Genomic DNA, 15365 nt, shown 5'->3' with positions numbered 1-15365 from the left:
GTTTGTTGACTTGGCTTTCGAAGACCTTAGAAAGGCATGGTAGGATAGATACAGGTCTGTAGCAGTTTGAAAAGGGGGATGACCGCAGCTGCTTTCCAATCTTTGGGAATCTCAGACGACACAAAAGAGAGGTTGAACAGGCTAGTAATAGGGGTGGCAACAATTTTGTCAGATAATTTTAGAAAGAAAGGGTCCAGCCCGGCTGATTTGTAGGGGTCCAGATTTTGCAGCTCTTTCAGAACATCAGCTGAATGGATTTGGGAGAAGGAGAAATGGGGAAGGCTTGGGTGAGTTGCTGTTGGGGGTGCAGTGCTGTTGACAGGGGTAGGAGTAGCCAGGTGGAAAGCATGGCCAGCCGTAGAAAAATGCTTATTGAAATTCTCAATTATGGTGGATTTATCAGTGGTGACAGTGTTTCCTATCTTCAGTGCAGTGGGCAGCTGGGAGGAGGTGTTCTTATTCTCCATGGACTTTACAGTGTTCCAGAACTTTTTTGAGTTAGTGTTGCAGGAAGCAAATTTCTGCTTGAAAAAGCTAGCCTTGGCTTTTCTAACTGCCTGTGTATAATGGTTTCTAGCTTCCCTGAACAGCTGCATATCACGGGGGCTGTTCGATGCTAATGCAGAACGCCATAGGATGTTTTTGTGTTGGTTAAGGGCAGTCAGGTCTGGGGAGAACCAAGGGCTATATCTGTTCCTGGTTCTAAATTTCTTGAATGGGGCATGTTTATTTAAGATGGTTAGGAAGGCATTTAAAAAAAATATCCAGGCATCCTCTACTGACGGGATGAGATCAATATCCTTCCAGGATACCCCGGCCAGGTCGATTAGAAAGGCCTGCTCGCTGAAGTGTTTCAGGGAGCGTTTTACAGTGATGAGTGGAGGTCGTTTGACCGCTGACCCATTACGGATGCAGGCAATGAGGCAGTGATCGCTGAGATCTTGGTTGAAGACAGCAGAGGTGTATTTAGAGGGGAAGTTGGTTAGGATGATATCTATGAGGGTGCCCGTGTATAAGGCTTTGGGGAGGTACCTGGTAGGTTCATTGATAATTTGTGTGGGATTGAGGGCATCAAGTTTAGATTGTAGGATGGCTGGGGTGTTAAGCATGTTCCAGTTTAGGTCGCCTAGCAGCACGAGCTCTGAAGATAGATGGGGGGCAATCAGTTCACATATGGTGTCCAGAGCACAGCTGGGGGCAGAGGGTGGTCTATAGCAGGCAGCCACGGTGAGAGACTTGTTTTTAGAGAGGTGGATTTTTAAAAGTAGAAGTTCAAATTGTTTGGGTACAGACCTGGGTAGTAGGACAGAACTCTGCAGGCTATCTTTGCAGTAGATTGCAACACTGCCCCCTTTGGCAGTTCTATCTTGTCTGAAAATGTTGTAGTTGATATGATATTCAGCAGGAGAACATAAAACCATGGGAACACCAATCAGGACTCTATAAACTGCCTCTGAAACCAGTAAAAAACACTGATTTAAAAAACTCTGTTAATGTTCTTTTAAATGTCTTTCCGGTTCTGTCATATGCATATAATTTGTGACAAAAAAAATGTAACATTTGAAGTGAAACACTAATACAAATGATACTATAATACATGTTACCTTAAGGCATAAATTAAGTCATGTATTTACATTGGTTTAAGTGGTAAATCAGCCGTGAATGTATAAAGACATGTTTTGATATTAAAACATCAACAATGTTGAGGATAAAAGGATAACATTTTGAGGTTAAAATAATCCCGTTGACCTATAACCTGTGAACATTGAAATCAAATGAACAATGAACATTTTGGTCCTACTATCAACGTTAAGATCAAATACCATGTGAGCCTTTGTCATCTGAACTTGTTTGGATCGTTGGTCACAGTTTGTCGACAATTAGTCGAACTGGTACAATATAAATAAATAAAAGGATAAGACCCACATATGATTTTTTTTAAACATTTATTTACAAACGTGATTTTTAAACCTATATATATATATATTTAGATTTAAAAAAAAACATTTATATACATCATCCACACATATTCACTGCCCTCTAAACATGAGGAACTATAATCTTTGCACATTTTCATTAATTCCAATACCTTCCTTGCAATTAATTTCATATCAAACAACCTCTTTTGCCCCCTTTGTCTGTGGGGCTATTAAATTAACATATTGCGATATATGTATCAGCAGTAGTTTATTTGTTTCACAGTTTCAATGTAATTTTACCTTTTATTTAACTAGGAAAGTCAGATAAAAACAAATGACAGCCTACCCCAGCCAAAACCTCCCCTAACCAGGATGACACTGGGCCAATTGCGCGCCACCCTATGGGACTCCCGATCACAGCCGGTTACAATACAGCCCGTGATCGAACCATGGTCTGCAGTGACAACTCTAGCACTGAGACACAGTGCCTTAGACCGCTACGTCACTCGGGAGCCTCTCATAAACCCTCAACTCAATTCATATCAAGTATATCAGCACATTCAAATCCATTGACACATACAGTAATACAGTCCAAATTCTTTATGAAAACTGAACAATCTTAGTGAAGTGCAGTGACCCATAACAAACGGTCTCTCTCTCTCTACGTTGGACTGCGGGGTTTGATGTAAAGAAAAACAAATGACATTATTATTTATTTGACTATTGACGTGGTTAAACATGCTTACAAGACATTTTGTCTTGACCAAAATTATATTCAAATGACTACCTAAACGAGAAAAGAGAATGTTAACTACATTAGTGAGGTAGAGAGACACTTTGTTTCTTGCTATTTTATAAGGTCCATGTTACTACAGTGTAGGTGAAGCCTGGTCCAAATGAACAAGGCGTTTGACTTTCGGTACACAGTCAACGGGATGCATGACAACGTGGGGCAGCTCGCTGTCCTCTTTGCAACACTATCTGCCAGCACCTCAAACCCCTTTGGTTTGGCATCTCTGAATGTGCCTGCTGACATTTAAAAACGCCACCAGAACATAAAAAAACATCACCAGATAATTTACGTCCACTGTGATGCAGTAGAGGCAAGTAGCCTCTGCGGTTAAGAGCGTTGGGCCAGTAACCAACATGTTGTTGGTTTGACTCCCCAAGCCGACTAGGTGAAAAATCTGCCGATGTGAGCAAGGCATTTAACCCCAATTGCTCTGAATAAGAATGTCTGCTGAAATGTAATAAATCAAATATTGTCTGGGTCCTACTATGAACAAAGGAGAACTTGAATTGGATGTCAAAACATCTGCCTCCCGGCCCGCTCACACACATCCCAACTCTTCTCCCCTCGCCTAGTTAAGAGTTCCCACCAAGGCTATAAGATCTCCACTTTCTGCGAACAGATGAGATTACTGTTCACCAGGTTCCACATGTGTATGAGCTCTGATGGTAGCAGCTTGTGAACCACGATCATGCTCTTAAAGAAACAAGGTTCTTGGTTGAGCTTGCTGTCCTTGTTCTTGACCAGACCAAATGTCTTAAAAGCATTGTGCTTGATGGGTGTGACCTGCAGCACCTCCAGACACATGCCCAGGAACACATCGTCGATGGGGTACAGCTCCAGAGAGTCTGAGGCCCAGTAGAGCCTCCTGGCCAGGGGTGCATCCATGAGGAACCCACCGCCTCCGGCGTATGGAGGGTAGTGGGTCTTGTTGTAAAGTGGTTGTGGGATGTAGTACTTGTTCTCCTTCCTGCGAATGGGCTTGGCCTTGAAGAGCACGTCACCAACGAAGAGGTTCTTGACCTGGGCGCTGGCCTCCAGGTACTCGAAGATGTTCTCCACACTGACGAAGACGTCGTCGTCGCCCTTGAAGACGTAGCGCACGTCGGCACAGTAGGTGGAGAACCACTTAAGGAAGTGGGTCTCCTTGAGGGTCAGGTTGAAGAAGCTGTCCTGGAAGTCCCATTGGAGTATATCTCTGTAGATGTAGTCCTCGTACTCCAGGAGCTTCTGATGGTTGGCCTTCTCAGCCTCGTTGGACGGCGTCCCCAGCAAGAACACCGTCTTCACCTTCTTGCCGTCAACAACCTGCTCCTTGCCCCACGTCTTGCGGATCACCTCGCGGCGGTCGTGCTGCGTAGCGATGGACTTGATGACCATGAGCAGGTAGGTCTCCCCGGAGCACTTCTCCGGATGGTTGATGAGCATGGGGAAGAAGCGGCAGTGGCGGTACAGAAGGAACTGCTTAAAGTTCTCCTCCAAGCCCCTGAACCAGTCCTGGTTGGTGAAGTTGAGGTTGGCACTGCAGTTGGCACTGGACACGTCCCAGGTCCGGGAGCCAGCTCGCTCCTGGGTGATGCTGGACTCCTCCGTGGTGCCAGTGGCGGTGGCTGTAGACTCGGCTTGTTTGCCCTTGCTAGCCTTCCAGAAGGTGTTGGTCCCTGGGTAGAGGCCCGTATTCTGCTGCTGGGCCCTGTTCTCCCCTCCCTCGGAGGGGGCCTCCATGCGACCCTGCCTCTCGATTTGGAAGGGAGCCCCTCTCTGGACCACCGTCAACGTCACCGCAGCCAGAAAGAACACAACACATACCCGCTTGTAAACCCTCCATTTATCCCTACTGGTCATCCTGAAGAGAGACAGAGGGAAAGGAACTGTTAGTCAGATGAAGAGGGCATGAAAGTCATCTACCATTTCAAATGATCGACTAACTTTGATCACGAAAGCCTGTCATTCTGCTTTCTCTACAAAAATCTGATGTCTGTGTGTTGGAACTATACTTTCAATTCCTGTTGATACTATGTTCCAGATTTACTTCTGCTAGCACATGATACAGTGGTTCCTCCTTTAAAAGTTGCATCATACTACGGCACACCCTGCGTGCTGCTGCAGCCTTCTGTGACACGTCATTTAATTCTCAGCCATTTCTTCTTTTCTAGTTTGACCACCAGAAGGGATCTTTGAGAAGCATTTAATTGTATTCCGTATTGGCATTACCAGAGATTTAATTTTTTTAACGTAATAACATAGTATATGGGATTGATTTGAAGAAATTTGGCTCAATTAATTTGATTAATATTATGATGTTTCCATTCAGAGAAAAACTGTCAGTTTTGTAAATTCAGACCGTTTCGCTCTCGGAGCGCACACTGGGCGTTCGGGCCGAAGAGTAGGGTTGGTTTGAGCGTTCTGGCCTTACAACGGCAGTCAAGCACCCAAGCTAACATTGGCTAGCTACTTCCAGACACAAATGAGACCACTCTGACCATTTTACTCACCCTAGCAGAGCTGGTTTTCGTGTTAACCAGAGCGTTGGTGACTGTAAATGTGCTGCTGGAAACAATTAAATTACGTTTTTTTCCTAAGTTTACTGACACCGGCCATATTCAATGGGTGTTGAGCGCTCGTAAAGTAATTATTCTGCGCTCTGAAATCCGTGTAGATAGTAGGCTAGAAACATTACATTTTTAACAACGTTCTTTTCTGATGAAAAAAAACTAGTTCATTGCATCCACCGTGGAGCCCAGTTTCATAATATGACCATATTTCCCAGCTGCTTGCCGTCGTTTTGAAGTAATCGCGAAAAAACAGGCCTTATTTTAGGGCATTTTTCACCCTGCCAGCTCCTATTAGTTCTATTGAGCACACTCGCCTTACGAACGTTCTATTCCCAGCTTATTGTTCAACGTCACAATGCCTGCTTCGCTATTATTGGTAGTGAGACCTGCTCACGTTGTTTTATAGTTAAAATGTAAACAACAAAAATAATATTGGAACACTGCGGTCTTCCCATTGTTTCCTCTGGGGGAAATATAGGCATGTCTGTCTATCTCGCCAAAAATCTTGCAATGTGTATATTTGTATTTTTTTTAAGTTGTGTGTAACCGGTGTGAAATGGCTTGCTAGTTAGCGGGGTGCGAGCTAATAGCACTTTAATCGGTGATGTCACTCGCTCTGAGACCTTGAAGTAGTTGTTCCCCTTAATCTCTGACACAAAGGAAGTCAAAGCGGACACCTACTAAGATGGCATTTCAGGTAAGCAGCACTGGGCTGTATTGATGATGTCATCTCAGGTAAGCAGCACTGGGCTGTATTGATGATGTCATCTCAGGTAAGCAGCACTGGGCTGTATTGATGATGTCATCTCAGGTAAGCAGCACAGGGCTGTATTGATGATGTCATCTCAGGTAAGCAGCACTGGGCTGTATTGAAGATGGCATCTCAGGTAAGCAGCACTGGGCTGTATTGATGATGTCATCTCAGGTAAGCAGCACTGGGCTGTATTGAAGATGGCATCTCGGGTAAGCAGCACTGGGCTGTATTGATGATGTCATCTCAGGTAAGCAGCACTGGGCTGTATTGATGATGTCATCTCAGGTAAGCAGCACTGGGCTGTATTGAAGATGGCATCTCAGGTAAGCAGCACTGGGCTGTATTGATGATGTCATCTCAGGTAAGCAGCACTGGGCTGTATTGATGATGTCATCTCAGGTAAGCAGCACTGGGCTGTATTGACGTATCCTAAAAATGACATCTGCTGCTTTAGATGGAACGACCATATCTCAGTTATTGTTTTCATATCTATAAAAAAATAAGATGCTTTCTTTACTTTCAGAGAGCGAGCTGACCAAGGGGTCGAAAATGTAGATATTGCTGCCAGATGTTCACTGTCCGAGGAACAGGCCGTGGAACCTTTATTGCTGGGAAAGGTGTCCATAACCAGAGGTAATTAAACTGTTCTGTGTTCTTTTTCTCCATCTCTGCCTGCCTTGTTGTACATGGAACCTGGCTCAAATGCATTCATTAAAAAACCCTTAAGATGTCAGCTGCTAATTTTCAGATTTACACCACATAAACACAGCCATTTTCACTGGTCTATCTGTTGCTGCCAAGTCATGATTTCCCTGGGGGTTAGCCTTGCAATAACCAAGTGATGAGACACATAGCCCTCTGTATTTAAATGCTTCAGGTACACTCCGATAGGTGTCTGCGTCACACTATCTTCTATTGACAATATCTTCTATTGTTTGTCCTCATGTGTCTGTTTTTCAGCATAAAGTACTCTGTAGCCACTTAGTGTGGACACCAGGTGAGACCAAACACACACAATAACAGTCTCTCTTCTTCACCTCATCCCTCTCCCCCTTCTCCCTAAATATTCTAGGTCATATCAGCTGTTTTGGTGAACCCCTCCCACATCTGAACTGGCTGACACAGAGGGCACAGCATGATCATAGGTGAGAGGTCACTTGGTCGGGTCAACAGGAAGTATTATTAAATAGATGCTTTACATTGAAATACAGACAGAGATGTAGTAGTCCCAGAGTTAATGATCCCATGTCAGTTTATATTATGCAGGAAGTATTATTAAAGAGATGTAGTTGTCCCAGAGTTAATGATCCGAGGTCAGTTTTGCATTTCACCTCCTGATGATTATGATGACTGACCGTGTTAGAATAAAAAACACAAGGCTTAATCATGCTCTCTCTCTATCCATCTGTCTCTCGTCTGCAGGTATGTTTTGATGTGAGAGAGGAAGCCAGTCCCGTCATCGCCACCTCACCCGCTCTTAAGATAACCTTAACCATGCTCTCTCTCTATCCATCTGTCTCTCGTCTGCAGGTATGTTTTGATGTGAGAGAGGAAGCCAGTCCCGTCATTGCCACCTCACCCGCTCTTAAGGTAACCTTCGGGCCAACTGGGTGCCCAAGGCTGGTTAGGAGACACCACAAATGTGATGAACTGAGAGAATATTAGGGTAGCACTGTAATTCATGAATCATATGCTGTCTGCTGCTGTTCTTACCTCTTTCCCTTTCTGTCTTCTACACCTCTCTCCCCACCTCGTCTTTCTTCCTCGTTTTATAATGCACACCATATGTGCATTGAAGTACAGATTTAACTTGTATTTATAATATTATAATTATCATAATTATAATGCATTTATGTAGTTATAACACCTGGATAATGAACTTCTTTCAATAAAACGTTTCACATTCTCCACTGGTTGAAATTAAGTATCTCATTGAAATACTATCCTGTGTCCTCAGATTAATGCGGATGATGGGAGTTAGATATGCATTGTTTTTTTTCTGTATATATGAATTACAAATCAATCATGTTTCTAGTCTATTGCATAGTTACAGTATGTAATCATTGATGTCCCTGGAGCAGGAGAGGTAAACACTGTTGAAGTGTGTAATTGTAGTACATACATGCAGACACAGCATCATTCAAATCATGAGGTTTGATATGACTGAAAAAAGAATGTCACAGAGATTCAAACCTGAAACGGCACCTTTATTTGCCAAGGAAGAATACACGATCAGTGAATATATTCAATGTACAGGCTACAATGTGGGGATCTCATGCGTGGTAATAACTACAGTACATGTGTATATAGGACTTGCATCCTTGGCACATTAAAGTTATTATATTCTACTCTGTCCATAAGCATCATTAATGCCTTTCAGACTTGAAGTTGATAGAACAACTATGATAGCTGAGGTTCATGGATTGGTATGAATATTAGTTCAGAACCTAACGTGTTAGCGTCTATACACAGATCGGCTACATACTGTGTAGCTAGTTACACATCCATAGGCACACAGTTATTTTTATCCTCCACTAGACAATAAGCAAGTAAATAGTGAGCTAGCTATGTTACTTCAGCTGCATTGCAAGGCAAGCATACACAATTGTACATTACATTTGCAGTAAATGCGTTAGCTAGCTAGATTCGTTACATCCACTGTTTCACAAGACGACAGCCTGGTTTGCTGGTTTTCTCAGGAGTTGCTAAAACATTAAACAGCACGAATTACAAATTCATTCTCCTAACACTAGCTAGCTGGCTAATGTTAGCTAGTCAGATAAACTTGCTAAATAGCGATTTTCGTAAATTAACTTTGTGCATATTTTTTTGTTGTCATAAACGTTTGTCTCTACATTAACTAACATATTCCTCTCAAGTGTAATTTCTTTTTGCTTGACTCGTTATTTTTATAAGAATTTACATCTGCATCCTCCATAATGTTTTGTCAGCCATCTTTGCTGAAGAAAGTCACCAGGCAACGGTGGCCCCGCGTCAAAATTCGTCATTGGAACCACTCGATATGATTGGTCATATAAAAACCTTGGGACCCAAATGTATAATGAGTGCTCTAACTCCCCCTTGTGGTGGTCTGGAGCCGTGATGCTGGGTACCTCTAACTCCCCCTGGTGGTGGTCTGGAGCCGTGACACTGGGTACCTCTAACTCCCCCTGGTGGTGGTCTGGAGCAATGAAGCCGTGATGCTGGGTACCTCTAACTCCCCCTTGTGGTGGTCTGGAGCAATGAAGCAGTGACACTGGGAACCTCTAACTCCCCCTTGTGGTGGTCTGGAGCAATGAAGCCGTGTCACTGGGTACCTCTAAGTCCCGCTGTGCAAGCTCGCAACTTTTAAAAGGAGGTACCACTGTAGCAATAGGAGGAAGAAGGATTGGGAAACTAACTGCAATTAACAATACGCTGAACTCCGCCTAGCAGAGACAAGTTTGTATTAGCAACTATTAATTATGAGCTTATATGGTATGGTTTGGAGCAGACCTTTTCTCTCTCTCTCCTATTGAAAAGGCTACCACCAGGTTGAAATATTATCGATTATTTATTGTGAAAACAACCTAAGGATTGATTATAAAAAACGTTTGACATGTTTCTACGAACTTTACGGATATTATTTGGAATTTTAGTCTGCCCGTCGTGACCTGTACGAGCCTGTGGATTACTCAACAAAACGTGCCAACCAAATGGAGGTTTTGGGATATAAAAATTATCTTTATTGAACAAAACAAACATTTATTGTGTAACTGGGAGTCTCGTGAGTGCAAACATCCGAAGATCATCAAAGGTAAGCGATTAATTTGATTGGTCACGAAAGTCAGAAAAACAATCTACTTTGCTGCTAGCTGTTTGTAATGTTTTGTCTGCTGAGAGAGCTGTCCTAACATAAACACTTGGTTTGCCTTCGCTGTAAAGCTTTTTTGAAATCTGACACACCAGGTGGATTAACAACAAGCTAAGCTGTGTTTTGCTATATTGCACTTCTGATTTCATGAACATTAAATATTTTTAGTAATTTAAATTGAATTTGGCGCTCTGCAATTCAGGGATCGGTGCGCCAAGAGGTTTTAATGGATTTTGCCTTTGAGTTGTCTCGCTGAAATTTTGTTACTCTTTCAAATGACTGCTCGACTTGTTGACTGCTCGATCGACACTCTTTCAAATGACTGCTCGACTTGTTGACTGCCTGATCCACACAGCAGACGTTGTCGGCTAGTTTAGGAATGCTGTGTCATTACTCTGTCATTACGTCATGTACCTATGTTATATGGGTATGAACGTCAGCTTTGACACTGGTTTTGCACATCAGCGTTAAACTAGACATCGGTCGATTCCGATATGCTCACCGATATATTGTGCATCCCTAATTCAGACCCTTTACTCAGTACTTTGTTGAAGCACCTTTGGCAGCGATTACAGCCGCGAGTCTTCTTGGGTATGACGCTACAAGCTTGACACACCTGTATTTGGGGAGTTCCTCCCATGCTTCTCTGCAGATCCTCCCAAGCGACGCTTGGATGGGGAGAGTCGCTGCACAGCTATTTTCAGGTGTCTCCAGAGATGTTCGATCGGGTTCAAGTCCAGGTTCTGGCTGGGCCACTCAAGAACATTCAGAGACTTGTCCCAAAGCCACTCCTGCTTTGCCTTGGCTATGTGCTTAGGGTTGTTGTCCTGATGGAAGGTGAACCTTTACCCCAGTCTGAGGTCCTGAGCGCTGTGGAGCAGGTTTTCATACTTTGCACCATTCATCTTTCACTCGAACCTGACTTGTCTCCCAGTCCCTGCCGCTGAAAAACATCCCTACAGAAAAAACTGTTTTTGCTTTGTCATTATGGGGTATTGTGTGTAGATTGATGAGGATTTTTTTTTATTTAATACATTTTAGAATACGGTTGTAACGTAACAAAAAGTGGAAGAAGGGGTCTGTATACTTTCCGAATGCACTGTAATTATAAATATGGCATCCAAATGTTGAAAATCAGATTTTTCCCAAGCTGATCACTGTCTGCAGCTGGCTCTGATCGTTGTGTAATAAGACAGGCAGGGAGAGTGAGCTCTTCCGTGGTGGTTGGCGAACCCTCAACCTACTGGCCTGTAGCCATGCGTGGAATCGACTGTGCCACAAAAGCGTGCTGAAGTGGCAAAGTCAATACCCACATTTATAAACACAGGGTGGTGTTATTTGTGGTCGTAAACATGATCTTGAGTTACTTCTATGAGGGAGAGGGTGTTCAGTTTCCAACAAGTAATTTTGTCATTTGAGTGACCTGTCCCTTTAACTTTAAAGTTGCAAATTTGTATCTCAGCCATCAAGGGGGGAGGGGGACTTTAATGTTTTGCCTGGGATTGTTACTGTTGTCACGGATATTTTGATACAGTAACACCACTGTTGTCTCTTTCTGTTCTGAGCCAAGATGTTCTCTTCAAAGACAGCATGTAACTTCAGTTTGACTTCTTATGATGCTTTGTTTAAATAATTACATGATGGATAAAAAGTATACAATTGTGTTTGTTGGATAGTATTTTTGTCATACTCTGATAGGTCTACTCTGTGTGTCATTGTGTTTGTAAATAGGCTATAATTTAATTGTATCTCTGTAACTTCTGCTAACCCATTATCATTTAATTGTATCTCTGTAAATTCTGCTAACCCATTATCATTTAATTGTATCTCTCTAACTTCTGTTAACCCATTATCATTTGATCTCTGTAACTTCTGTTAACCCATTATCATTTGATCTCTGTAACTTCTGTTAACCCATTATCATTTGATCTCTGTAAATTCTGTTAACCCATTATCATTTGATCTCTGTAAATTCTGTTAACCCATTATCATTTGATCTCTGTAACCAATTGTCATTTGTGAATGCCTAGCTAGTCCTTATGTTGAAAGATTGAGTAAGAACAAACTATGCCAATTCTACACGGTGATAAAGTCAAGGTCTTGCCTCTCTAGGGTAGCAGGTAGCCTCGCGATTAAAAGCGTTGGTCCAAAACGGCATGGTTCGAGTCCCCGAGACGACTAGGTAAAAACATCTGTCGATGTGCCCCTGAGCAAGGCACTTTACCCTAATTGTAACTCGCTCTGGCTAAGAGCGTCTACTAAATGACTAAAATGTAACGTCACTATACCCTGCAGTTGGAACTAGTTCGAGACAGTCCCAGTCAGACGCAGTGAAATCTTTGCACGGAGTAGCCTGTGAAAACCATTTCAAAACACAGTTAGAAAGTCGACTAATCCCTAAAACTGTTTTATTTCAGTTGTTAGATCGTTTTTAGTCACTTTAGTGGTCTACTATGATGTGTGATGACAACTGACAAGGCTGTCATCAAAAACCTCATGAGAGTCGATTCTCCCTATATGAGGGCTAATACACTTCAATATAAAATATGCCTTTAACGCATTATTAAATTAACGTCACCATAGAAGAAAATAATGGTGACACGTGCTATTATAGTTATAGGGCGGCAATGTATCGTATTTATTTGTCTCAATAAGGCATTACCGTTGTCCTTATTACACAATTGCAAAGGTGAAGAACACACGGATATATTCTTCATAATAATTTCTATAACCTTATAATAAACAAGAAGAAGAATAATAATAATATTATAAAATAGCCTGTTTCTACACAAGGACAACGCACAGCATTACACGGTCGGTAGGCTATCATTTAAAAACATATTATACTTACATTTTCTTCGAATGCTGATTCCAAGTGCAAGTAAAGTCACTGAATATCACCTTACTGTGCCTTAAAAGGGATGGCTTGCTTGCGTACGGTCCTTTCAAATGGATGCCAAGAAATAGTCCATTCTCTTTTTTTGGAAGTGAACAAAGAAACCAGAGAACGTTACTTTGCCTCCGGTCGCGTATTTCTCTGAAGCGTACGTTGGGATCAATGCCATCAAGTGGTTACTCTCGACAGCTCTGCATCTTTAAAAGCATGACCGAGGCGGTATGCAAATAGTGGGAGGATATGCATGATAGAGTAGTCCTTCCGCCCATCCCTAAAATCGTCCCAAAAAAAAATCTCTCAATTCAAATTTTTGCAATGTATTCATCAGTTGTGTTCACAAGAGTTGTCTTGATATCATGTTTTTATTTCATCACATCTCCATCAACAAATAAGACCTACAAGGCAAATGTGTTTTTTTTTCTCTTCTTCACAGATTTGGCAAAATTGTCTCCAGATGTAACTTAATTGACACAGATGTGATCTGAGGCTGCAGCAAAAATATTATTACAATGTTGCATTTATTATATATATATATATATATATATATATATATATATATATATATATATATATATTTAAATAATCAATTTAACAACAATGGAATAATAACAATAATGTTATCAATACTAATACTCATAGTACATAATAATATAAGCATAGCTGTATAATTATAATAATGAATATTGTTACGATTGTTTTTGCTACATGATAACAGTAATTATGTTATTGTGTAGTATTATATCCATGTAGTATAATACTAATATTCTTGTGCTGGTTTTGAATTATTATTTATTATAATGGTTTATGATGTTCATAATGATATTAATAATCTTGAAATGATTAATATTACTTTTGTTATTTATTATTATATATTTATTATTATATTAGTATGTATATTATTATTATTATTAATAATATTACTATTATCCATTGTTTTCTATTGTAAAACATTGGTAGTTACTTTGCCTCGTGGAGCAATGGTCGTAGGTGGAAGTTTTCTTTGTAGACAGGTGTGTCTGTGCTTCATTTGAATTGTGAGTCGAGGGCGTCACGTCGACCTTTGGATAATAGCACACTTAATCTGGTCAATAGCAATAACGTGAAAGTCCCTGCTCTAACAGGATACAAGCAGGTACGCTACCTGGATTGAGAAAGGGTATCTGACGTCAACAATGTGTTTCTGGAGGTTAACGAGCTGTCCTCAAGCAAATTATATTAATCTGTTCCTAATGTGTGCATGCCTATAGGTCTATGGTGCACACAGGCGTCGTGTACTCAGGGACGTCTCTTATTTGTTCAAAGATGTGTCATCCAGGCGTATTAAACATGTGGTCAGTCAATGCTGGTCTGTGACATATACATTTCTATCGCTTAGCAGCGGCGTGTTAAGTGATATTTAAAAAAAAAACGGTCAACAGTGTTGTGTTTATATAGCCGGGTATTTCGACACATGCCGTTCAGGGATTGGTGTTGGATCAAAAGCACTTCATTTGTGACTTTCAGATACTTGGAAACCGATTTCTCTCCATGATCATAAAAAAATAAATAAAAAAAAAACGGACAGCGGTCAGCAGACTCAATCAGTTGCTTAGTGATTTTCCTGATAGCACTTTAAAAAAAACTGTGTTTGATTTGAACCGAAGTGAGTCATCGGGTGGAGGGAGTTGACACTTCATAACCCCCCTTCCCTTGACATTTGTTGTCTTGTGTTCAGCACTGATTGTCTATTATGAACTGGGTGGTTTGAGCCCTGAATGCTGATTGGCTGACAAAACATTCATTTTTACTGTTGTAATTACATTGGCAAACCATTTTATAATTGCAATAAGAGCACCCCCCCCTGATATGTTTTTATCAGAAATGATAAAATGGTAGTTATGGTAGTTCTATTTTAGTTCTATTTTCAGATGCTACTCGTTGAGATAAATGTCAGCCTCAACTGACAACAATGTATATATATTTTTTAAACATAAAATTTGGCGAACGAGGATGGATGAAAGTATTTCTACTGTCACGTGTGCTCCCTCTCTGGCGTCTAGGTCACCAGAATGCTCGTTAGGGCATACACCTGTCACCATCGTTACACGCACCTGTGTGTCATCATACTCACCTGGACTCCATCACATCCCTGATTACATTCCCTATATAAACTCAGCACAAATAGAAACGTCCTCTCACGGTCAACTGCGTTTATTTTCAGCAAACTTAACGTGTAAATATTTGTATGAACATAACAAGTTTCAACAACTGAGACATAAACTGAACAAGTTCCACAGACTTGACTAACAGAAATAGAATAATGTGTCCCTGAACAAAGGGGGGGTCAAAATCAAAAGAAACAGTCAGTATCTGGTGTGGCCACCAGCTGCATTAAGTACTGCAGTGCATCTCCTCTTCATGGATTGCACCAGATTTGCCAGTTCATCCTGTGACATATTACCCCACTCTTCCACCAAGGAACCTGCAAGTTCCCGGACATTTCTGGGGGGAATGGCCCTAACCCTCACCCTCTGATCCAACAGGTCCCAGACGTGCTTAATGCGATTGAGATCCCGGCTCTTCACTGGCCATGGCAGAACACTGACATTCCTGTCTTGC

The 15365-nt window shown here is 41.6% G+C and overlaps 1 protein-coding gene across 1 annotated transcript; it reads right to left on the bottom strand.

Annotated features, from left to right (window-relative positions):
* Positions 1 to 2504: 2504 nt before the first annotated feature.
* Positions 2505 to 13002, bottom strand: b3gnt7 (UDP-GlcNAc:betaGal beta-1,3-N-acetylglucosaminyltransferase 7). Its single transcript, XM_021609413.3, has 2 exons — positions 12723 to 13002; positions 2505 to 4555 (listed from the first exon to the last, which is right to left on the bottom strand). Coding segments are annotated over exons 1-2 (1254 nt in total). The 5' UTR covers positions 12725 to 13002; the 3' UTR covers positions 2505 to 3303.
* Positions 13003 to 15365: the final 2363 nt, after the last annotated feature.

Source organism: Oncorhynchus mykiss, chromosome 1, assembly GCF_057628025.1.
Source record: "Oncorhynchus mykiss isolate SJ-2025 chromosome 1, ASM5762802v1, whole genome shotgun sequence".
Classification (NCBI taxonomy): Eukaryota; Metazoa; Chordata; class Actinopteri; order Salmoniformes; family Salmonidae; genus Oncorhynchus; species Oncorhynchus mykiss.
This window is presented reverse-complemented; position numbering and strand designations above follow the sequence as displayed.